The sequence below is a fragment of the Sesamum indicum genome, linkage group LG8 (assembly GCF_000512975.1).
Source record: "Sesamum indicum cultivar Zhongzhi No. 13 linkage group LG8, S_indicum_v1.0, whole genome shotgun sequence".
Lineage (NCBI taxonomy): Eukaryota > Viridiplantae > Streptophyta > Magnoliopsida > Lamiales > Pedaliaceae > Sesamum > Sesamum indicum.
In genome coordinates, this window is record NC_026152.1 from 2784647 (window position 1) to 2808972 (window position 24326).

Sequence of the window (24326 nt, forward strand, 5' to 3'; positions counted from 1 at the left end):
GATCTTCCCATACTAGAGGTCTTATCTTATTTTGGTTCTTGAACAATCATTAGATGCTTCTTTGATGTTGAAACTGTATATTGCTTCGAATGTCTTCCTGTTATTTCAGCAGACTGACATCTTAAATTCTGTTTCAGTTTTCCACATCTGATAATCACCCTTACCATAAATCTTGCTATAAGGACCTCCACCATCCCAAATGCGATGTTTGCAAAAACTTTGTAAGTGTAATTTTCACAAAGCAATATATTGCATAGAGTATACAGTTTGATTTAGATGGAATTATCGCATTATTTTCCTGTATTGAAGTAGATTCCGACAAATGCTGCTGGGCTGATTGAATATAGACAACATCCTTTCTGGCCTCAAAAGTACTGCCCATTGCACGAGCACGATGGAACGCCTCGCTGCTGCAGCTGCGAAAGAATGGAGGTGAGGGGGGAAAATGTTTATTACAAGGAGTATTTTGTAAACTTTTACAATGTTTTACCTGCGCCTGCAGAGTTGATAACCGTGTATGACATAGAAGCCTTCTTTGAACCATATAAATTCTTTGTTTTGCCTAAGACTAAAATAGAAAACAAACCTTTAGAGAATGAGGAATTTCATCGATTAAAATAATTTCTTGAACCTTAAATGATAAGTTCTACTGTAATATGGTGGACTAATGTAAAACCTTGTCTAATGCAGCCTGTGGATTATAGATATTTGAATCTTGAAGATGGAAGGAAACTATGTCTGGAATGTTTGGACTCTTCAATAATGGACACGCACGAATGTCAACCTCTGTACCTTGAAATACAAGAATTTTATGAAGGTTTAAACATGAAGGTGGAGCAGCAGATTCCACTACTCTTGGTCGAGCGACAAGCATTGAACGAAGCCATGGAAGGAGAGAAAAACGTAAACTTTATCTAATGTAGATGTAGCTTTGCTGAATTTGAAACTAGAACATCACTGACTTCTGTTGTATTCTTTCTCTGTTGCCAGGGTCATCGCCACATGCCCGAGACTAGGGGACTTTGCCTGTCAGAAGAGCAAATTGTTAGAACGGTATGAACACACAATTCAAGTTGCTTACTTTGAAACTTTTTTCTGAGATTGAGGTATTATCTCTTTCTTACCAACAATTGCAGATATCGAGAAGGCCAAAAATTGGAGGCTATCGGATAATAGACATGTTCACAGAGCCTTACAGGCTTGTCCGAAAATGTGAAGTAACAGCAATTCTTGTTCTGTACGGTCTTCCTAGGTAAGAGTTGTTTCTCTTCAATCCTGACCATGTTCTTGCATTCCCATGCACAATGAACTCTCTGTTATACATTCAGGTTATTGACTGGATCCATCCTGGCTCATGAAATGATGCATGCTTGGCTCAGACTTAAAGGTGATTTTTCCCTCCATTTCTCTGTTTTAGCAGAATACTAGGGACTGATGCTTTCTAACCACACGTCCAATATAACATGATTCCATTACACTCTAGAGTCTTGTGTTTCTACAGTATGAAGCCTAACTTGAGCTAACGACTGAGACGGCTTTCCAGGTTACCCGACTCTAAGTCCAAACGTCGAAGAAGGGATCTGCCAAGTGCTGGCTCACATGTGGTTGGATTCTGAAATCATTGCTGCCTCTAGCAGTAACATCGCATCCACTTCTTCATCTTCTTCTTCCTCCGCCTCCTCATCCTCTAGCTCAACGCCACCATCATCAAAGAAGGGGAAACGGTCTGAATTCGAGAAAAAACTTGGTGAGTTTTTCATGCACCAGATCGAAGCAGACAAGTCAGCGGCGTATGGAGATGGGTTCAGGGAAGGCAATCAGGCAGTGCTCAAGTATGGCCTGAAGAGGACTCTTGATCACATTCTGCTCACCGGATGCTTTCCCTGACTATTCATGAATTCTTTGGGTTAGAAAATTGCAAGACAGATTGTGAAAAGTGTAAGTGAAAAGATACACGAAAATTTCGTGGTTTGAATTAGGTTATACACATTCCAAATAATGTATTTTGATTTTGAGCACCACTGATTTTGGGTGAAATATTTGTTCAGCAATAAAAGGAAAAAAAGGTATGATCATTATGCATTTTTTTTTACAAAATTTATTTGATCTTCAATTGAGTAGCTGATATTTTTTTATGAGAATTGAAAATTTAATAAAAATCAAAATAATAGTTAGGGATAAAATAAGTTAAATTAATCCATTTTGATGATTTGCAAATTTTATTTTCACGGAAATAATAACACTTAATAAATCTCCCAAGTCAGGTTGTTTTTGCGATCAAGAATTTGAAATTCGTAATAACAAATATTTGAATTTGTTTGGATAATTTTAAATTTAAAAAAAAAAATAAATCATTCAATTCTAATTTTAAATTATGTTTTATTGAACGTCTGTGATTCAAATTTTTATAAACTAAATTTTTTTCCTCCAAACTTTAAATCAAATACATGAAGCCAAATGCAGTCTCATTTCTTTTCCCTGATTTAAACGAGCAAATTCCTGAAGAGTTATCCGCCAAAGCCGACCTTTTGAGCCCAGAGCCCAAAATGACCTTTCTGGGAATTAAGGTAAGTGAAGAGGATCAGTTGCTGTTGCATAGTATAGCTCTCGTCACGTCACCAGCCGCTTCTTGTACCCTTGATTCTTGCTAGTGCAGAAGCTCTCGAAGTTTTTGGGTTCTGGGTTCCAACAAAAATGTTGTGACAGACAAGATGTTGATGTTTATCCCGCGAGATATTTGTTGTTCCGGTTCTCAAAAATCAGGCACTCAAGATGTTTGATTCTTGTCCCACGAGACTTCTCTCGCTTTTCTTTTGGTGAATTAACAAAATTTCCCGTTTTATTTGATTTCTGTTTAATCTTAATCTGCTTGCACTTTCATCATCGCTTGATGTTTTCCAGCAGAATCTACTCTGTAAGTGCCTTTCTTAAGAAATTTACCCTGCAATCATGCAATTTTTCGGTAACCACCCGGAAGCTGAACAAGGTGTCGTTGTATCTGCAAAGGGCAAAGCTCATTGATTCGATAAGGCTGTGTCTGCGCTCGAATGTAGCAGAAAGCTCCCTTCTTAACATTTTAAGCTGTCCTTCATTGGACTCGTTTGTTGTGTCCAATGCGCTTCGATCAGCCCCCTCAGCGGGCTCTGCTCTATATTTGGTTGAAACTCTTAAAAAGGTTAAAGATTTTTCTCATTCTCAAGATACCCTTCACGCATTGGCCAAGATTCTCGCCAAATCTGGGCAAATAGGTAAACTTGAAGCGTTGATTGATGCGATTAATTCTGGAAAGTTCGTAAATGTGGCGTATATTAGTTTCATGGATCGCATGCGGTGGTATGCAGAGGCAGGTGATCTGAATTCGGTTACCGGTGTTTGGGACGAGTGGAGGAGAACCTTGGATAAGCATCCTTGTACGGAGTCCTATAATATCGTAATGAAACTTTGTATTGAGAAGGGCAGGGATACAGAGGCTGTGAAGGTGTTCTGTAGGATGATTGAGGAAGGGGCAATTCCCAATTGTCGAACTTATACAGTTATTATTCAGCACCTCCTTAAGTTTGGGAAATTAGATTCAGCTGTGGAACTCTTCCAAATGCTGCCACTTATGAGAATTAGACGTACACTAAAGCAATATTCAATGTTGGTTGAAGCTTTTACTGGCGCTGACAGGTTAGAAGTTGTCAAGACTTTGCTTAGTGAGATGCAAACTGATGGGATATTGCCTGGTCGAGCTATGCTATTATCTTTGCAGCGGATGAAAGAGGCAGGCTTTGCAGATGAGACGGAGGAATTAATTAGGGAAATGATGCCAGATGAGAGGATAAAAAGTATAGGTTATTCCATAGTCAGTCCTGAAGATGATGTTGATGTTGAGGATGAGGACGAGGGTGCTGGTAGTCATCTTGAAGGCAACAAGGATGATGTTCAATTGAAACCATGGCTGGATCCAGCTGCTTTGGCCAGTACCTTGAAACATTGGGAACCTGAAGAGGTGTCAGCACTAGAAGATGCAAACTTATTGTGGACTAGTCGGTTAGTCTGCAAGTTAATTAGGAGTTTCAAATCACCTGAAACTGCATGGCAGTTCTTTTGCTGGGTTGCCCATCAGCCTGGATTTGTTCATGATATTTACACGATATCAAGGATGATTACCAAGTTGGCTCGCCATGGATGTGTGCAATTGGTTGATCAACTCTTATGTAAGGTAAGACATGAAGGTATGATATTGTCATTCAGCACCATCAGATTGATTATTGATTTTTATGGCTTTTCAAGGAAGGGTGATGCAGCTTTAAACATTTTCCGTAATGTCAAGACAATGTGTGGCCCTTTGTCAAAGAGTAGCCTGCTGATTTTATTTTCATCTCTCTTGAGGACATTGGCAAAGTGCCAGATGAATACTGAAGCGTCTGATATACTCGAGGAGATGATTTTACTTGGGATTTGTCCAGATTTACAGACATTTTCTGGATTGATGCATCATTATGCACTCCAAGGTGATATTAAAACTGTGCAAAGACTCTTTGGAATGGTAAGACAGAGTGGTCTGGAGCCTGATGCTTACATGTACAAGATTCTCATCTGCGCTTATTGCAAGTGTGAAAGAGCTTCTCTTGCACTAAGGATTTTCGAGGATATGAGGAACTCAAGATTAATGCCTGATGCTGCCACTAAACAGTTACTTGTGAAGAGCCTGTGGAAGGAAGGCAAGCTCCGAGAGGCAGCTCAAGTAGAAGAGTTAAGTGAGGAAACTTGTGACAACATTCCACTTGCTTTGCCAGGGCACTTGTATACTGTGAGCACTGCAGATCTTATGAGGGTGTATAAAATGTATTCCAGTAGTTTTACAGAAAGTCCCATCAAACAAATATATGGAGACAGGAACCACGGTGTCAGCATGAAGAGATACTTCTCGTGACAGAATTTGAAGTTTTGTTAAGTCCAGAATCAACTTGTTAGTCCTCTTGACTTCTGGTGTTTTATTGCTCACGACATTTTATCTTTTATCTAAGTACTGATATCATTTTACAGCTTCTAAAATAGAAAATCAATTGTGGGTATTTACTCAAAAATAGATGTTCATTAACTTAAAATAATGTTGAATCAAGCATCTTTAGTTGTCTGTTCTATTTGATCCTCGGGCAAGAGGACAAAGTCGATAGGGACTCTTCCCTTTCCTACTTGTTAGATTTCAGAAAACTGGCCCATTTGGGTTTTAAAATAACAATTATTACTGTAGCAAAGCCCTGCAGCTTGTAAAATACAAGCAATGCTTCTTCCCAGATATAATAAATTAATTATTGTAGTCATCAAGAACCTCTTTTTTTAATCCTTTAGCTGATGTCTTGCTTATATAATTCAGAAACAAAGACGAATTCTTGCCGTCTGAACTTGGGTTCTTGATTAAAACTAATCTTGAATGCTTCCCTTGATGATGGCAGCTATGGAATCTGCACAGCATATTAGAAAGTAATAACTTATTTATTGAGTTGATTTGCCTTTTGAATAATACAGGTGTCTTAATGTTAACAAATCAACAAATACTTAATCATCAGGGTGACAAATAGGAAGCATAATGTGAGCAAAGCTGGGGACAAAGCCTCTTAGATATTATTTAACACATTCATAGAAAGTCTGATACTATGCATAGAACCAAAGTCTATAAGATTTCATGTACTAGCTCTGTTACAATCTAACCCCTGGCAAATGGCAATCTCTCGTAACACATCTCTGGGAATCTATTATCTCTTTCTTATATTTGTAATCTCCATAGTTACTGCTCAATTTCCTAATAATACTGCAGGCACAGAATTTACATGGTCGGCAGGCTCACCATTGTCGTGCAATACATATGTTACATATCGTGCAAGACAGCCCTATTCTGATCTTGGAAGTATATCTGATCTGTTTGGAATAAGCAGAATGGATATAGCATCAGCCACTAGTCTCACATCGGAGAATCATTCACTGTTTCCGGATCAGCTTTTACTGATACCCATCAAATGTACTTCCAATGGAACACATTATTTCTCCAACGTCACCTATCGGATCAAGAAGGATGACATCTTCTATTCGGTTTCAATCAAGCCGTTCCAGAATCTGACGAACTATTATGTGGTTGAGGAGATGAACCCCATGCTGAATCCAAACAACTTGACGATTGGGGTGGAGGTGGTCTTTCCTTTGCTCTGTAAGTGCCCCAAGAAGTCATACACAGAAAAGGGAATCAAATACCTTATCACTTATATATGGCAGCCTGGTGATCAGATGTTGTCTGTGAGTAGTATGTTTAATGCATCAATATCTGATATTGTGATGGAGAACAATAACAGAAACTTCAGTGCTGCAATATGCCTCCCGGTGTTGATTCCGGTGAAGTCGCCGATCCTTTCACAACTTTTTCCTTCTTCAGCTGCTCATCGGAAATCGAAACATCGTTGGGTCCTAATAGCAATTTCAAGTGCTGTTATAGCTCTTTTGATTGTTTTCTCAGGTCTTGTTGCATACTTCCATGTCTTATACAAGAAAAAGAAGACGTTGGCTCGCAATGTTTTTTCTGTAGGAACTTCGGATCTAATTCGAGCCTACAAAGTGTCCAAAGGTGAACTGTTTGAGCCGAAGACTATTCAGGATAAGCTACTCCCTGGAGTATCAGGCTATCTTGGCAAGCCAATAGTGTACGACCTAAATGTGATTATGAAGGCAACTATGAACCTCAGTGAACGCTACAGAATCGGAGGGTCGGTGTACAAAGCCATGATCAATGATCAGGTTCTTGCGGTAAAGAAAACAAGAGATGCAGCAGAGGAGCTCCAAATACTACAGAGGGTAAGTCATGCAAACTTAGTGAAGTTAATGGGAGTTTCCTCAGATGATTATGGGAACTTTTACATAGTCTATGAATATGTTGAGAATGGATCCTTGGATAAGTGGCTGTCCCCAAAAGTTTCAGCTTCTTCAGCCAGAGTTGAATCGTTCAGTTGGAACCAAAGGTTGCTTATAGCCCTAGATATAGCCAATGGTCTCCAGTACCTGCACGAACATAGTCAACCTAGTATAGTTCACAAGGATATCAGAACAAGCAACATACTCCTGGATTCTAACTTTAAAGCCAAGATCGCAAATTTCTCTGCAGCCAGACCAGCTACTTGCTCCATCATGCTAAAAATCGATGTGTTTTCTTTTGGAGTTGTGCTCTTGGAGTTACTTTCGGGCAAGAAGGTGATGGAGACGAAGGACAACGGTGAAGTTGTGATGTTATGGAAAGAAGTAAAGGAAATCTTGGATATTGAAGATCAAAGGAAAGAGAGACTGAGGAGGTGGATGGATCCGCTCTTGAAAAGCTCTTACCCAATTGATGATGCTCTGAGCTTGGCAATCTTGGCGAGAGCATGTACATCAGAGAAGTCCTCCGAGAGACCAAGAATGGCAGAAATCGTTTTCAACCTATGTGTCCTCATCCAATCATCCCCTCAAATGTCTGAAGAATCATGGGTTTCAAAGTTTGAAGCCGAGGAAGTCCTCCCTGTAACAAATCCAGTCATAGCTCGTTGAGCATTTTCCGTGTTGCTATTCCACTCAGAGCTCATAGTAGCTTTCCTAATTCTCAGTCCAGTCATATTCGCACAGGTTCTAGTTACGACATAATGTAATGAGAAGTTAACAGAAACTCTCTTGTTCTGCACTTACAAAAATGTAAACAATCTATGTCAGTGTATATGGGGAGAAAAGACCTTATTCTGAACAATGAACATAGTTTTCATGCCTTTTTAATGTTTTTGATGTATGAATATCGAATAAAAGGACAAACTCATTGCAAGCATATTCAGTCTACAGAGCACATGAACTGCAATGGTGATGAGCATATCCTCATTAATCATGGGCCGACCTGATAAGTGGCTGTGCAGGCTTAACGCCGTTGTCAAAAGCTTAGCTCAAGTTTCGGAGCCTTATCTGGTTTGAAACACACACAAGAATCTTCATTCTTCCTTTTCAACTTCAACTGCGATTTCACCACCCTCCTTCTCTTGTGTTTCTCAAACCCTTTTTTGTTTTTTGCTTTTCTTCTTTCATGAATCCATTTATATTTATTTAGTTAACTTAATTAATGCATATGGTTATTAGTTAGATTAATCGTCATTAATATACTATATTACAAATTGCAGCTACATTTTTTAATAGTTCAAATATTGTCCTTTTTTTTTTTTTTTTACAGTAATATTGAAATTTTGGTAGATTTTATAGTTCAATTTAATAAAACATGTAATACCAACTTGATCCAAATCAATCATTTGCGACCCAACTCAATTTTGACTCCAAAATTAATGCATATGGTTATTAGTTAGATTAATCGTCATTAATATACTATATTACAAATTGCAGCTACATTTTTTAATAGTTCAAATATTGTCCTTTTTTTTTTTTTCTTTTACAGTAATATTGAAATTTTGGTAGATTTTATAGTTCAATTTAATAAAACATGTAATACCAACTTGATCCAAATCAATCATTTGCGACCCAACTCAATTTTGACTCCAAACCTGACCTAACCCTACATTTACCACTCTTACAAAAGATTATATTCTCTATCTATAATGCACTAACACTTCAATAAATTACTCCGTACAGTTTTGGATATGTATCACACATTCAAAACGTGGTATTTACATGTCGAAAAATTATAAAAAAATAAAAAGAAAAACAAAACACGATGTGCGGATGTTGCTTAATATGTCCAACAAATGTATAGGATTTTCATTTGACAATTTTAAGAAGCATGGTAGCTAAAAGAAAAGAGAAAAGACACTCAATTTGACTTTTCACTCCACAAGATTGTGGAAACACATTTTTTATTTCTATCATATTTATTTCTCTCTTTTTTAATCATTTTTCCCCATCATTTATTTTATTTGGGGAATTCACTAAAACAAGAGTCTGAATCTATATTTCAAACTCTATTTGCTTTTAATAATAAATTAATTATGTATATTTTTTAAGTCATGCACTTAGGATTAAGAATTTAGACTTAAAAATATGTCCATGTTAATTTATTAATTTTGTTCTTTACTTTATAATGTTAATTATTATATATTTTAATTTTATGATAATATAGATAAAATAATAATAATAATAATAATATATTATACCATATGTATTCTAATTTTTTGAAATTTCTCGTGTTGAGTGTCCATATCATCATATTCGTATTTAAAAAATTATAATCCAAACTAAGTTCGACAAATCAAATCAATTATAGAGTAAGCGTCATACACTTATTATGTGATTAATTATTTTTTTTCAGTTGTACATCAATCATACACAATAAGTATATTATATTTGCCGTATAATTAATTCAAATCCGATCAAATCAGATCTAAGTTAATTAGAATTTTCCATTAGTATCCATGCATCATACATAACTCTAATCCGTCTATATATACTCAAATTCATTTCAAACATTACTCAATAATTAAAGCTCCGAAATCAATTATGAATATACAGGCGCGCGCATACAATTTTCTTTTCCAAACATAGCAAATAATAATCTTGAAAATTTTAATTTCAGGCTGCCATCATTTGTTGAAACTCATGATACCCAAGTTCCCCCTTACCATCCGAATCAAACACCCGAATCATAGACACACACTCATCGTACGACTTCTGATCCCCCAACCGCCCGAGAACCCGCTGCAGGCTCTTCGCCGTGATCCGACCCGACCCCTTCTCCATTTCGAATATCCCAAACGCCGCCCTCAAATCCTCCTCCCCCTGTCGGCCGCCCTCGTTATCCTCCATCAGCCGCAAGAAGTCCTCAAAATCTAGCAACCCGTCATTGTCCGAGTCGAGATAGCTAATGATCGCCTGCGCGTCCTCGTACGACATGTACTCGCCGATCGACGCGAAGTAGGATCTGAGCTCGACGGCAGAGATCTTCCCGTCGCAGTCGGAGTCGAAGCGGCGGAACACTTCCCGCAGCTCCTTCTGTCTCGGCGGTGGAGTAACGTTTAAGGGTGATTTAGGGGTTCTTGGCGAGCCGTGCTTGGGCTTGGGCTTTGACTTCGGCTTCAGCTTGCTGAGCTTCTTGGGAGAAAACGTGCAAAAACATTGGACAGCTTCTTCCATGGTGTAATTTTATTACAGGAAGTACGTACGCTTGTGTTAATGTACGTATACGTATTATCGTATGCGTTCATGAAGGGATTGGTAGTGCAGTATTTATAGTATAGTGAAAAGTTGGAAGCTTTGCTGGATTGGAATTTGCAGTGAAATTGCTGAGTAGGGCGGGTGACGGGGTGAGAGTGATTATGATTACGTACAATAAATTGTGCAAGAAATTGCATGGAAATTTCTGTGGGCCCCAAAAGGTTGACGTTGACTGTAGCAATTTGGTGATATATTGATCATGCAATCCGAGGAAGGTCGATTTATGATGCAAATAAATGATTTCAAGGCTTCATGTTCTTACGCACTTCTGTCAAATCTAAGGTTGAGTTTTCCAAATTCTGTAAGGAATAAGAGTGATCAAGTACGAATGTGATTTGAGTTCCGAACTAGCTTCTCAGGTCAAGATCATCTTTGATAATGAATCCTTAAATTTTTATTCCAATGAACTTATAAGCACAATCACAAATTGGGAATATACTGAATAACCCCTCCCCCTCATTATAGTCTTTTTATGTTTGACTAAATAAAAAATTCGCTTTGAGAATACAATACGTACATTAAATATGTGATCAATATAATTAACAATCCTAACACTTGAAAGTTAGAGAATTTATGATTTTAGTTCACTTGGACCAATCATGTTAAAGTTGACGTGAGCTATTGTAGAGTTATTGATTTGGAATATATTAGACCGTCGGAATATAAGATGATTTTATCAAGTCATGTTGGAACCTAATCTAATCCCACAAAAAGGGCACAAAATTTTACCATGTAAGATCATTTTCACACTTGTTTAATCGGAGTTTAATCGTTTTATTTATAAGTGGATGGATGCCACGTCATTATGCCAAACAGGTGGAAAAATTGAAATTTTGGTTTCTCTAATCATAAGGTGTGGTAATTTTCGTCATGTATCCGTTGTTAGATTCTAAAAATTATATTCTTAAATTAAATAAATAAAATATTAACATGATATGTTTTATCCGGCACAAATCACTTTAAATGTTTTTCTTATTTTGTTATTTTCATCCATCTAATTTACGCTTTCACCAATTTTTTTTGCTCCAACATAATAAGGGGTATTACATTTTGGTCCAACAATTTTTATCACACAAGATTAAAAAGAATTGGTATGTGGTCCCAAGCCTTACACATTTAGTCTCACATGATTAGTGCATTGGACCATATTCGCAATGTATTTTAATAGTGTATGGTCGAATATATTAATCTCACAAAATAAGGTATTAAAAGTGCAGCAACTTCTATCTTATAGGATTAAAAGTGCTATTTTTTTTATAAGAATTTTATTTATTTATTTCCAATTGCATGTTTTTTCTCTCTCATTTATGTGTACATCTTCATTATTTATACTATTTAATCTATCTTTAAAACATATTTTCTAATTTAAAAAGGATATTTCAGGTTATAAATTATATGTGCATAATAATTTATTGGAAGGTTGAGGTGTACGGACTAAGGTGCTGTTATGCGCAATAGACCAAAATCCATCGCATCAGAAGAACATCACATAAATGGAGATTTGCCGCGTGCCGAGGCAATCGCCGGCGATTAATCTCCGATTTGAGCAAAAGTCAGCGTTTCAGCCTGTAAGAGTGAGATGCAATCTCTCACAGGACGCGAAAACATCGGCAGAACTTTGCAGCGGTGGTCGGATGTTCATTCTCGGAATGGGTTTCGTCGGACAATTCTTCGCCGCCGATTGCAAGGCCAAAGGATGGTAAAGGGGTTATGATTCTTTCGAATTCTACCGTTTTCTAGTAAACTTTCTGAATTTTCACTATTGTTTAGTTTCCACTTTTTATTCAGTTATAAATTTGTGTTGGTGGTGAAGGGTGGTGAGCGGGAGCTGTACAAGCATTGCGAAGAAGAAAAAGCTCGAAGAGTTGGGATATCAGACTTATGTCTTTGATGCAAATGAACCACAGTAGTTATTCTTTACTCCCCTTCAATCCTCTTAATTGATTTGGGGTTCTGAGTTCATTCAACCTCCTTGCTTGTGATTCGTAATGTTTATCAAGTGGATATACTCTTGGGGAATTATATATTAGATTGTTTACAATTTTGTTCCCTTGTTTCCGACCACTTGCATTCCTTCAAATTAATCTCTGACTGAAAGCTTTACCAGTTGTATGGTTTAGCCCTACCTTTTTCAAGTTAAACTTGTTCTTTTCTCACTCTATTCATTTATGTTATGCAAGACATCTATTAGTGGAAGTAAAATTCTGTGTATCTTGCTTGCTTGACAAACTCCGTTGCACCATATATTTTTGCAGACTTGAAATCCTAGAGATTCTGAAAAATCATACGCATCTAGTCGTATCCATCCCTCCTCTTGGGGGTCTTGGTGATCCGGTATGTTTAGTGCACAGACTATGTTATTTAGAACGTATGCATAGAGCTCTGTATATGGTTATGTGCTCTTTCTCTTGTTATCCAAGCTGTTAATTGGTACGACATTTTGCAGATGCTTCGTCATAAAAGACTAGTAGAAACCGTGTTGAAGGGTGGGAAACTTCGGTGGCTGGTTTACTTGTCAACAACTAGTATGTCTGTTTTACTATTTCTTATATGTGCATACAGATGTTAGCAATATGGAAATGCAACTGTTATATCCATACTGCAAGAAAATTGTACCGGCTAACTCTTTTTAATTGATTTTCCGTTATGTATTTTACAGCAGAATCAGGTTTTCTGGAAATCCAATTTGATGCTGAATTTAGGAATCTAGTAAATAGATACATAATATCTGTCCGACTGCAGTAGAATTCAAATGAAGAAATGTGCTATGTGAAGCTAGGATTTATGAAGGAAAGTGAAAAGGAAAAGCTTGATCAATAGAAATGATATTTTTCTTTTCACCAAAAAAGGTGCTGAACTATACTTTATAAATAAGAAAAGAATGAAAATGTATAAATTAACAAATATCTTACACAATTGTATTCAATATAGCTTCTTCATCATGTTTTCCCCATGTTACTTTTCATTGGAAGCCAATATCTAATCAGAGATTTTATTTCATGGCAAAAATCTTACATGCTGGCTGTGTCTTGTTTTGATCGAACCTCACTTTTTCCTTGCCCTCGCTTCCTTATGTTTGGATAAGTATGTCTGATGTACTTTTCTTGCTTTACAAATTCAGAATCTTACTCTCAGTCGTGGTATTAGTGGTCTTTCATTTTTCATATAGGCGTATATGGAGATTGTGGTGGTGCATGGGTAGATGAAGAGTAAGCATTCATTTGATATTTATTCTTGGTGCCTGTGGAGCGGGTAAGCTCACAAGAAATTTGTAACATCTCGTGGCAGTTATCCAGTAAAGCCAGCAAGTGAACTTGCCAGAGCGAGGTTAGCTGCTGAGGAAGAATGGTTATGTTTGGGCCATAATCTTGGTATTGCAGCTCAAGTGTTTCGTCTTGGAGGTATATATGGCCCTGGCAGAAGGTTAGTGCAAGTATTTTAAATATTTCAACAGAATTTGCATTTTTCCCTGTTGGATTCAGTTGAAGGTGTTGTGTAACAAAGACTGTACTCTCATGTGCATATAAAGTTTAAACTTGACTTGAAATTGACTTTTTATGTCTCTGTTTTGACAGTGCTGTCGATACCATACTTAAGCAGGGACCTCCCTCGAAGGGCCAGAAAAAGAGAGTGTTAAAAAATTATACATCTCGTGTTCATGTTGCTGACATATGCCAAGCATTACATGCCAGTATTTTGAGGCCATCTGCTGGGTGGGTTATGAATCTTACTACTTTCTGGTTTCTCAGCGACTGAAGAAGTGGAAGAAAATATGTTGACATGTGTGACCAGGCATAAATCATGATGAATCAGTGTATCTCTGTTACCATATCCAAAAAAAAAATGTGTATCTCTGTTGTCACCAATATTACTCCCTTTTCTTTGAATATTGTCTCAAACGTAACATCTATTTACTTTTACCTCATCTCAGAAAGATATACAACATAGTGGACGATGATCCTGCTCCAAGAACAGAAGTATTTGAGCTAGCTCAGAAGTTGATCCAGGAAAAATTTCCAGGGAGCCATGGAAAACAATATAAATCTCCTGAAAGAGCAGAATCACTTGTTACAGAGAAAGCTTCCAGGGGAGAAAAACGAGTCTCAAATGCTCGTATGAAGAAAGAACTGAGCGTGAAGTTGATTCATCCTACTTACAGGTCTGGACTGCGAAGCATCATTGACAACATGAATAGCTCACTCATGCAAGAGTCACCAGGGTCATGATACTCGCGGAAAAGCCAAGTTTTCCTCTTTGGGTTGGAATTCGGCAAACTACAACACTGGGAACGTACGGTAAGTGGTCCTAGACAAAAGATGACTCACTACCAATGTACTCAATTGATGTAAATATTTTTTTCTTCTTTTCTGTTAGAAAAATGAAAAAGCAGGGATGAAACCCCCACAAACATTGCTAAAGGAGGATTGCGCTTGTACCATGGCCGTCAGCCAAAGTTTTTATAATTGATCTAGTGTTGTGAAGAATTAATATCCAATTACGTGGAGATCAACATACATGTTCGGACGTACCTTTACCCACCAAATGTCTTTACAAAAATTTGAACTCACATGGTGAGTATGGCGATGTTCAACTAGTGAGCCACAATGATTGGCGGTTCAATTGATGGAAACTCTGGTTGGTTGATAGGATCATAAGTTGAACCATGTTATACGTAAAGACTTTTTTTTTACAATTCGGAATAACTTTGGTCTATTTTATTCTTGAATAGCTGCATATTAGTTTGGGATAATTATACTGTTCTCCTTGATATTTATTATAATTACACAAAAAAACCCATAGTTTCCAAAAAATTATCTCACTCTGGAATTTGTTTTCGTTTAATAAATAAATCTCTCATTATTCAAAAATCACTGAATTTGATTATATTAATAAATAAATAAATAATTATATTTACTTTCAATTGATTTATTATTAACTTGTTATAAATTAAATATTTTTTCTTGATCAAATTACTCTTCTTTAAATGCATTAATTTGTGGAGGTATATAAGAATAGCATGATTAATAAATTCGTATTTAGGCTCAAACAGGGATGCGTCACACTTAGTACATATTGCAATATAAAAATTTTAAACCTGATATTTTCTTGATAAATAGAAAAATAAACTTAGCTAGCCCACTAGTGAAACTTTAATTTGATGATAGCAAGGAACTCAGAAACTAATTAAAAGAAGAAAATTCTTGATTGGCTGATTGAAGGAACAATCTCAAAATTCTGTCACTCTTATTATGTTGTCCTTTTTCAAGTTTTTATTGTGGTTTAAGACTTTTTGGGTACGGTTAGCAACCGACTGCGGGAAGGGGTAAGCACAACTAAGAAAGTCATCATGGGGCTGCGAGCTTTTAATAGCTGCATGTTGTTTACGTAATTTATTCAAGTAGTCTCCCCTCCACATCAACTATTACGTTTGGAATTCTCGCTAGTTGTTAGGTTGAGGTTTTACCACTAAAAGATTGTGATTTTAGCTCCCTCAATCAGGATACATGTTTATTTCTATAATTTTTTTTGTTTTATTTGAATATAAATTATTAATTTATTAAATTAATTTTAAAATTTGAGCATATGAAATGATGTAATGCATTAAAAAATATCAAAAAAATTCTTGCTGACAACCTTTACTATGTACGACGTTCTCTTCTTTATCAACATGTAATATTTTGAGTAGAAATGAGGTTCTCGCTGCTTGTCCAATACACCCAATGGTGCAAGCTTGTTCTTTTGTGTTTGCATTTCCAATTTCCAATTTTTGAAATAATAATTAGAGTGAAAAACATACAGTAAAACCTCTATAAATTAATAACCTTGGGACCATGAAATTTTATTAATTTAGAGAGATATTAATTTATCAATAAATTAATATTTTATTAATTAAAAGACAGATTTTTTAAGTACATATGTATTGGAAATAAATGAATTCATATATATTTCATTGATTACATTCATGCATCAATCAATTCTTTGTAACTAATTAAATATATTCATGTATAATATCAATTTATTGTATACAATTAATTATTATATTAATAGACGCATGAATCAATTCATTGAAATTAGTTAAAGATATATGTTTACATTAATTCGTTGCACTTAAATAACTATTATAGCCAATTAATATATTCATGCATGAGGAATGAAACATATACTATATAAATCTCAATATGAAAATAAAATAATTCGTAACACCCAATCATGTCTTCTCATCTAAAAGGTATCGTAAAATCACCCATGAATGATGAATTGCATAAAGCATTACGGACTTCATATTTTACCAAATTACCATAATATTTATAATTGTAATATTTATGAATTATTAATTTAGAGTTTTAATGGGAACTAATATTTATAAAGGAATTTTTCAAAAAATTATTATCTTATTATCTTATCGAATTTGATGATTTTTTACAAAGGCCCAAGTCGGGACCGATTATTTTAGAGAGTTTATTAATTTATAGAGATTTTAGTGTATATGTTTATATGTATTCTCACTAAAAATATATTAATATGATACCATAGTTCAATATAAAATATAATCTCATTATTCTCATTCCATATAAAAGTCTAAACAAAATTGAAAACATAAACAATTCTGAATTTTTTTACCATAGTCGTTGCAATTAATTGAGTCGAGCATATCTCAATAATGCTTTATCTTAATCCCAAATTCTTGTTCGAATTTGATTGGGTTGAATCACATTGACCTCGACCCGAAAAACATCCGACTAAAATAAGTGACTTTAAACCGACTTAGAATCAAAAAGGCTTATTTTGTTAGTTTGATTGTTTTATTACAAATTGATATTACACCTCGTAATACACCTTACAACATATACACTCCGTGTAAACAAAAGTTCTTACATACACAATAACGTGGATTTTGCATAATGAAATGCAACACCAACTTATAGTAGAGAATTCCCTTTGCTGCTTTCTACCCACAAATCCCACCTTCCAAGCAGCATTACACAACTGAGCAAATTACATTACATTGTTAGAAGACCAAAAAATACAAGAACAAGAATGAAGAGAAGAATCTTCCTCAAGCTCTCATCATTCGACCCTGCAGGTTGACTATTCTCTGTGTTAAATCCGCCTTCAAGATCAGGCAACGAGCTAGGATATCCATAACCATACCCTGATACTCCTCCATATCCGCTTGCATTCGGGAACTCATGAAAATGGAAACTGAAAATAGGAGATAACATCCCATCAAAACCAGCAGTAATCCCAAAGTTGCTGATTGCTGCTGGTATAACTGGTATAAATCCGCCCGTTCGTCCAAATGCAGTATCAGACAAGTTATTTGCTTCTGGAGATGGCGCCGTTTCAGGTCTCTGCCCTGCTGGTCGGTTTGGGATTTCAGTACCAGGAGGAGGTTTTGATCTTGGGTCAGTTGACGTCTTCCCCCTGCCGTATAGAGGGATCAGCTTTTCCTCATCCACCGGGGCCTTACAAACAGGGCATTGGTGGGACTTTGAGTGACCTTGTAGCCATTTGTAAAGGCATGGCCAGCAATAGAGATGCCCACAGAAGGTGATCACTGGATCTTGAGCTAAATCAAAGCAAATATTGCATTCAAAATTGCCAACTTCACCTTCGTCTCTCACCGTGGAAGACATGTTCTCAGGCACCGTGGAGGTCGTATTACGAGCCTCTGCCATCAATGCTGATTGCCTGTGGATCACAAGCAATCAAGAACGACAAAAACTTAACTAAAATCAACATCCCCATTAATATAAACAAAAGGAATAAACATCCACATGTGTACACCGAATCAACAACTAAGCCCTCAATTGAAATACAGAGCTGGACAGGCAATTCCAAATGATTTTAATATTGCCACACTTTTCCCTAGCTGCTTCTGACGAAGGCCAACGGATCAGTAATCCCAGAACATAGCCCTACAAACAGTCCCTTTTGCAACATTCATCACTTAACACTAAAAACTTCATACAGCCTAAACGAGATTTACATCAACCAATGAAGTTAAAACTTTAGATTTTCAAAACCCAATGAATCAATTTCCAGCAACTTCCATCACACCGATCCACACAAAAACAGCTTCACTTTCCCTTTACACTAAAATCCCAACTTGCCAACTAGAACCAGACACGCATTTCAACAAACGGGTCAAGAACTAAATCGCAGTACAGCCACCAATCAACCCAAAAAAGAGATTAGAACGAAATTGCATCACAAAAACTCACCGTTGTCAACGTACTGATCAGCACAGCAAATGAAAGGCAATGGATAGTCGCCAAGGAAAAGAAACAAGTGCGTGTGTGCGTGTGACCGCGCGCGCGTATATAGATACATACAATATATACACACACACACACATATTGAAAGATAACTGAAATTATTGACTCGGTGACATTTTCAAGTACGTTTGGGTTCCTGTTGGTTAGGGAAAGGTCGCATTCGGCTTCTCGCAGTATTCAAATTCTGATTTCCCCCTAAGTCAACTATATCAAGCTTTGTATTGGACCGGGGCCTGTCCAGTGCATTGGGCCACACTCTGGGCTGAGATGTAAAACAGGCCTTTTCTCTGATTGGACCAAAGATTTCCAATTTTGTTCGGAGGCTCAGTTTTAATTATAAAATAATTGATTAAAAACTCTGGTTATGGCACTTGGATTCAGTTTTTCATAATTCATTATATAAATGCATATTTTTAGTTAAATTTCAAAACTAATCATATTCTTATAGTTAATAAATGAACTAAAAATGTACTTAATGAATAATTAGATTCAAATTAATTGTGGTGAGATTAAAAGTTACAAATTATGATTTTTATCAAAATATGATTTTGATTGAATTTAGAGGGTTTTGGGTGAGCTTATGAATTAGGTGTTAATGAGTAGGTTAAAATCCTATCCAGACCTATGCCCATAAAATATACATTTTGTCCAATAATATCCGAACTTTATCCAATCTTCTTGAGACATGACGCTATTGTTTTGGACCTGATGTTTTGAGTCTGAGCAGGGTCTAGATCCATAATCTTACTTTTTCTTTTTTTTTTTTTTCATAATGTTGTTGGGTAATATTTGATTTTTTTATTTAAAATAAATTAATTAAAAAAAACTAAATAAATTTTAAATTAAATTAACTTCCTTTCTTTTCATTTTTTATTTTTACCTATAATTTATTAATAAATTCAGAATTATTGGGACCAATTCACAAATAATTTTTTTACAGAATTTTTTAAGTAATATATTATTTATTATACCATTTACAAAATAATCTAATGAAACTATTAAATCTACATATTTAATGTAATCGAATTTAATATTATAAAACTTTAAAATTCAATTTTATCACTTCAAGTTTTCAAACAAGCATTATTGCCAATCAAGATATTGCAAATATACCTAGCATGATAATGTATTTTTATAAGATTGGATCCAAAAATAATAGCATTGGTTCTGGGTGTTGAGGGGGTTGGATAGGGTCTGAGTTTTATTTGATATAATGGTTTTTATGGGTTTTGGTAGGATCTTACCCTACCCAAACAATCCTATATCAAAATATTGAAAAATATACCTAGCATGATAATATATATATATATATATATATATAATTATTTATTTATTAATTAAAAAATATACATAGTTAAAGAATTACACGATAAATTTTGTTATGATATCTTAAGTTTTTTAAATTTGTTCACTTGAATGAAGATCAATTGAAAAATAATAATCTAATTGAATTGGAAAAAAAATTGTGTCCAAATTCGTTATTTAAATCCATTAAAATTGATGGGTAGAGACCCAACCCGAATCTAAACTATACTGTTTTTATGAGTTTATGTCTAATAATATTTATTGAGTTTGCATTTGCATATTTGAATTATTTATGAGCTCTATAAATAAGATGTCGGAAGCTTACAAACTAATTTTAAAGAATAGGGAGTTGTCAATTTATTTTTAAAATAAAATTTGACATCTTATAAGTTTTAAAAATACCTTAAAAATATATGAGCTTCTAAGATCTTATTAAATAAATTTAATCAAACATCTTCTTAATCCTAAAAGTGATTATTACAAAATACTATAAAAAAAAATTGTATTTGAATTCAAAACACAGGTTTAATCTATACAGATGCTAAGCCAATGGGCACTTAATTTTGAACATAACCATGTTTTAACGCAAATTTTGTGTTTCTAAATTTATTGAAACAAGAAAAATATTATAAATGATTTTTTTTATTTAATTGTACTTTTGTGGGTATAAAATCTCTACTTGAAACATCTGATTTTTTATTTTACGAATGCGATCTTTGATTTTGACTACTTTGGGGGTGGAGCTTGTGTCTTGTCTTGTACCAGAAGTTGTGTCTAGTTGTTGATGAACCACCCCTATTTATAATTTTAAGGTGGAAGACTTTATCATATTTACTTGATGACATAACGTCATATGATTGACCTTTTATGATGTGATATAAAATTATCAAATGACTAATATTTGCTTCCTTTGTTGGCAAGACTAGATTTGAATTGCCTTGAATATTTGAAATTTCAAACATGATAATATTTTATTTTACTCATGAATCAACATTTTATGGAAAGTATAAAATTGATGAAAAAATATATCGCAAAGGAGGGGCTGTGACTTTATTAATTATATTCGACACCAAATTTTGAAATATTTCATTAGTTCGTTATTACGGTGTATTTATTAGACGATTGCTAATTTAAAGAAAATATTTGTTATTTTCAAATAATGATAAAATATTTATAATTATAGCAAATTTTAGAAGAGTTTATCGTAAATTAACCTAAACTAAAAATAAATAATCTAACTTTATGAAGAAAAATTTATATATATATATATATATATGCGTGTGTATATTTATAATTAATAGTCGATAAAATTAAGTAGCCAGACGCATGAAGGGTGTTTATGGTAAGTTTGTAATAAAACATATTTATAGAATTTTTATTGGTGAATACAGGAAAAGCATCTTCCAATCAGAGGCATCCACGTAGCCAATTCTTACCTCTACATAAGCACCGATCATTTGCAGCCCTTGTTAAACCATTTCATCTCTGCTCTTCTCTATTTCAGAGCGCTCATTTTCTCAAAAATTTATAATAATAATAAAAGAAAAAGGAAACAAATTTAAAGCAGTTTGTTTGTTTGTTCTCTCTTCCAAATTCCAAATCTTCTTCACCCGAAAAGAAAAACATTTCTTTTTCTTTTTCTTTTTTTGATATAGGGAAAAGAAAACATTTCACCTCCGTACTCCGCCGCACAATCGCCGGTCAGAAATATTGTCGGGTCCTCTGTTGACGAGGCTCCGGCGTATCAACGCCGTCTCAGGCAGATGGCGTCATTTCATACCTTCACGTATTACCTCTCGGAGCATCCTTCTATCGTCGGCTTCCGGTGGAGCCCCTCCCAATCCTGGGGTTCCACCTGGTTATTCCTCTTCTCTTCAATCGCCCTTTATATTGCCACCGCCGTTATTCTTCATGTTTTCCTCCTGCTCCTTTTACGCCGAAGCCGGGCAGTTCCTCTCGGCCCCCTGCCAGCGGTCCACTCCCTCTCAATGGCCCTCATCTCGGCCACCATCTTCGCCGGCATCCTCCTATCCGCATCCGCAGAGATCCGGGATACACGGTGGTCTTGGCGCCGCTCCCGCACCACACCCTTCCAGTGGCTCCTCTGCTTCCCCCTCGGAACGCGCCCCTCCGGACGCGTCTTCTTCTGGTCCTACATCTACTACCTCTCGCGCTTCCTCCACGCGATTCGGACATTCATCACCATTCTCCGTTACCGAAACCTCTCCTCCTTCAAATTGTTCAACCACTCGATATTGATATTCATGTCGTTTCTCTGGCTGGAATTCTCGCAATCGTTCCAAGTGCTGGCGATTCTGTTGACGTCGCTGGTATACTCCGTCGTGTACGGCTACAGATTTTGGACGGCGATCGGGCTGCCGAGGGCGTGTTTCCCGTTCGTCGTCAACTGCCAGATGGTTCTGCTGAGCTGCAATCTGGTGTGCCACGTTGGGGTGCTCCTGCTGCACTTTATTAAGGGCGGCTGCAATGGGATTGGCGCGTGGGTTTTCAACTCCGTCCTCAACGGAGCAATTCTCTTTCTCTTCTTGAATTTCTACGTCAGAATGCATCTCAAAAAACGAAAGGCCGGAGCCAGCGCCACCGCCGCCGCCGGTGATGATAGGCGTTATGTGGCTGAAAAGTTGGAGCTGATCAAAGACAAAGAAGGTTGATCTCCTTTTCTTTTTTGGGGGGTCCTTTTCCTGTATATTTTTTGTTTGTAGTAAATTACAACTAATTTTTTCTTTTTTTTTTAAAAGCAAAATTAATTTCTAAGTATGTTCGCAATACATAAAAAGAATCATTTATATTTGTCCTAGGGATAATTATATTTAGACTAAGTTTGTTTGTACAAATTATTTATTTATTTTGGCATAATTATAAAAATTACTTACAACAGTCAAAAAAATTAGATTAATTTATACAATGATATTGACATTTTCTTGGAAACGTGTGTATAATTTCTAAAAAATGAGAGTGATTTATACCAATAATATTGATGTTTCTAATAAATATGTGTGTAAATTATTCAAAATACATGGATAGTTCATATAAACAGATCATATGTCTCGAACTTAGGAGTGCAAATGCAATTATCACATAATTTAGACCTTGTTTTTGATATAATTATACATGATAATATTGTTTAGCATATATAATCACTTATTTGGTCAAATTAATTGGAGCCCGAGCTTATGGATCTTCATATGGCGGATATTGCATCCCACTTGGAACTAAAATGCGAATATCCCCCAAAAGCACCTGCGGATCTTCTCAAATTTTGGCATCTTCTATGGAACATTTGGAATGTCTCTGATGCTCGCCACTTGTTGATTGGATTTTTTTTATTTAAATTCAATTCTAGTTTTTACTCCATTTAATATCGACACATTATATATATAGAGAGATGACATAATGTATTTTATTAAAAAAAATATTATATATATAAGATCTATGTACGTTAAATAAAATAAAAGATGCAATAAAATTTATAGTTAAAAACTTAATTCAATCTACGGACATGAATTTCAAGTAATTACCAAAATGAAATCTACCGAATTTACACCTTCAGCTCTTGTCCTGTCCTTGACCAAGAAAGGTAATCAATCGTTGAAGAAAATGCAGGCAAAGTTAAAATACTAGTTACTAATTACCATTGAGGTTGTACTATTCCTTTTGTACGAGGTAGATTGTGAGATTTTTTTTTTTTTCTTTTTGATAATTTAGGTAGGTTATGATTTTTTTTTTTAATTTAGGTAGGTTATGAGATTGAATTGCTTTGAAGGTAAATTACATTGAATTTTTTAAAGATTTGTCGTAATTAAGAATATGTTTTTTTGTTTACAAAATTATAAATAATTTGATAAAATTATGTAAGTTTTTAATGGAATATGAAACTGTCAACTTTGCTTTTATTGTATTTTTTATTTTTTAAAAAAATTAAGAATTGAAAGAAAATTGGACAAGGTGGATGGAAACATTTGGGGGAAAAAAACTATCCACTTTGTCCACAAAAAAAAAATTAAAAAATAAGTAAAATTATAATTCATAGTTTACACAGGCATTTGTTCAGTTTACAACAAAAAATGAAAGAAAATATAATGAAAACTAACAGATTAGACTAATTATTTAACGACTGCTAAAATTATGGAGGTATTGGTAATTTTTCAAACAATGGGATAATTATAATTATGCCAAATTTCAGAAAAACTCATTTTAATTTACTCTTATTTTAAACACGAGACGGTCTAGGACGGTTAACGTGCAAGATATTGTTCTTAGATCCCAAAATTAAGTAGGAAGGGTTTATATTAACTATCATTGATTGACAATTTGTTTGGAATAAAATACTCTCAAATATACTTATTTTTCGTTCATATCTTTAAAGTTAATTTTTTGTTAATAATTCTTTATTCATGCATGTTTAAAATTAATTTACTTTATTAGTTCTAATTAATTACTCATTTTGTTTTTTTAATTAATTAGGTAAATATACTAAAATCTTAAAGTATGCACACACGCCACATGTATCTTCATAAC

The 24326-nt window shown here is 35.1% G+C and overlaps 7 protein-coding genes across 9 annotated transcripts in view; 5 read left to right on the forward strand and 2 right to left on the reverse strand.

Annotated features, from left to right (window-relative positions):
* The window catches only part of LOC105167484 (protein DA1-related 1-like), a 3787-nt gene extending 1705 nt beyond the window's left edge, over window positions 1–2082 (forward strand). The window contains exons 6-13 of the mRNA XM_011087239.2: window positions 42–45; window positions 134–221; window positions 313–432; window positions 691–903; window positions 991–1053; window positions 1137–1252; window positions 1329–1387; window positions 1544–2082. Coding sequence (XP_011085541.1) covers window positions 42–45; window positions 134–221; window positions 313–432; window positions 691–903; window positions 991–1053; window positions 1137–1252; window positions 1329–1387; window positions 1544–1887 — 1007 coding nt within the window. The 3' untranslated portion in view covers window positions 1888–2082. The remainder of the gene's footprint in view (window positions 1–41; window positions 46–133; window positions 222–312; window positions 433–690; window positions 904–990; window positions 1054–1136; window positions 1253–1328; window positions 1388–1543) is intronic.
* On the forward strand, window positions 2421–5940 carry LOC105167485 (pentatricopeptide repeat-containing protein At5g66631). 2 transcript variants are annotated; one of them, XM_020696302.1, is made up of 3 exons: window positions 2421–4204; window positions 4280–4954; window positions 5804–5940. In XM_020696302.1, the coding sequence occupies exons 1-2, from the start codon at window positions 2891–2893 to the stop codon at window positions 4916–4918; spliced, it is 1953 nt and encodes a 650-aa protein (XP_020551961.1). In that variant the 5' UTR covers window positions 2421–2890; the 3' UTR covers window positions 4919–4954; window positions 5804–5940. The 2 variants fall into 2 exon arrangements, with proteins under 2 accessions (XP_020551961.1, XP_011085543.1); XM_011087241.2 differs by having other exon boundaries at window positions 2422–4954.
* LOC105167586 (serine/threonine receptor-like kinase NFP) lies at window positions 5707–7747 on the forward strand. The gene has a single exon (XM_011087359.2). The coding sequence runs from the start codon at window positions 5707–5709 to the stop codon at window positions 7552–7554; it is 1848 nt and encodes a 615-aa protein (XP_011085661.1). The 3' UTR covers window positions 7555–7747.
* Window positions 9410–10481, reverse strand: LOC105167486 (probable calcium-binding protein CML41). The gene has a single exon (XM_011087242.2). It carries the CDS (start codon window positions 10120–10122, stop codon window positions 9562–9564), a length of 561 nt encoding a protein of 186 aa, XP_011085544.1. The 5' UTR covers window positions 10123–10481; the 3' UTR covers window positions 9410–9561.
* On the forward strand, window positions 11600–14698 carry LOC105167487 (protein YeeZ). 2 transcript variants are annotated; one of them, XR_848259.2, is made up of 9 exons: window positions 11600–11902; window positions 12017–12109; window positions 12459–12537; window positions 12650–12728; window positions 13373–13412; window positions 13492–13626; window positions 13779–13916; window positions 14135–14498; window positions 14578–14698. XR_848259.2 is itself a non-coding variant. In XM_011087243.2 (8 exons), exons 1-8 carry the CDS (start codon window positions 11697–11699, stop codon window positions 14427–14429), a joined length of 1065 nt encoding a protein of 354 aa, XP_011085545.1. In that variant the 5' UTR covers window positions 11600–11696; the 3' UTR covers window positions 14430–14698. The 2 variants fall into 2 exon arrangements, 1 of the variants encoding a protein (XP_011085545.1); XM_011087243.2 differs by having other exon boundaries at window positions 14135–14698.
* On the reverse strand, window positions 16969–18588 carry LOC105167488 (E3 ubiquitin-protein ligase RNF5). The gene is made up of 2 exons (XM_011087244.2): window positions 18429–18588; window positions 16969–17895 (listed from the first exon to the last, which is right to left on the reverse strand). The coding sequence occupies exon 2, from the start codon at window positions 17880–17882 to the stop codon at window positions 17205–17207; it is 678 nt and encodes a 225-aa protein (XP_011085546.1). The 5' UTR covers window positions 17883–17895; window positions 18429–18588; the 3' UTR covers window positions 16969–17204.
* On the forward strand, window positions 21226–22621 carry LOC105167588 (elongation of fatty acids protein 3-like). The gene has a single exon (XM_011087360.2). It carries the CDS (start codon window positions 21551–21553, stop codon window positions 22457–22459), a length of 909 nt encoding a protein of 302 aa, XP_011085662.1. The 5' UTR covers window positions 21226–21550; the 3' UTR covers window positions 22460–22621.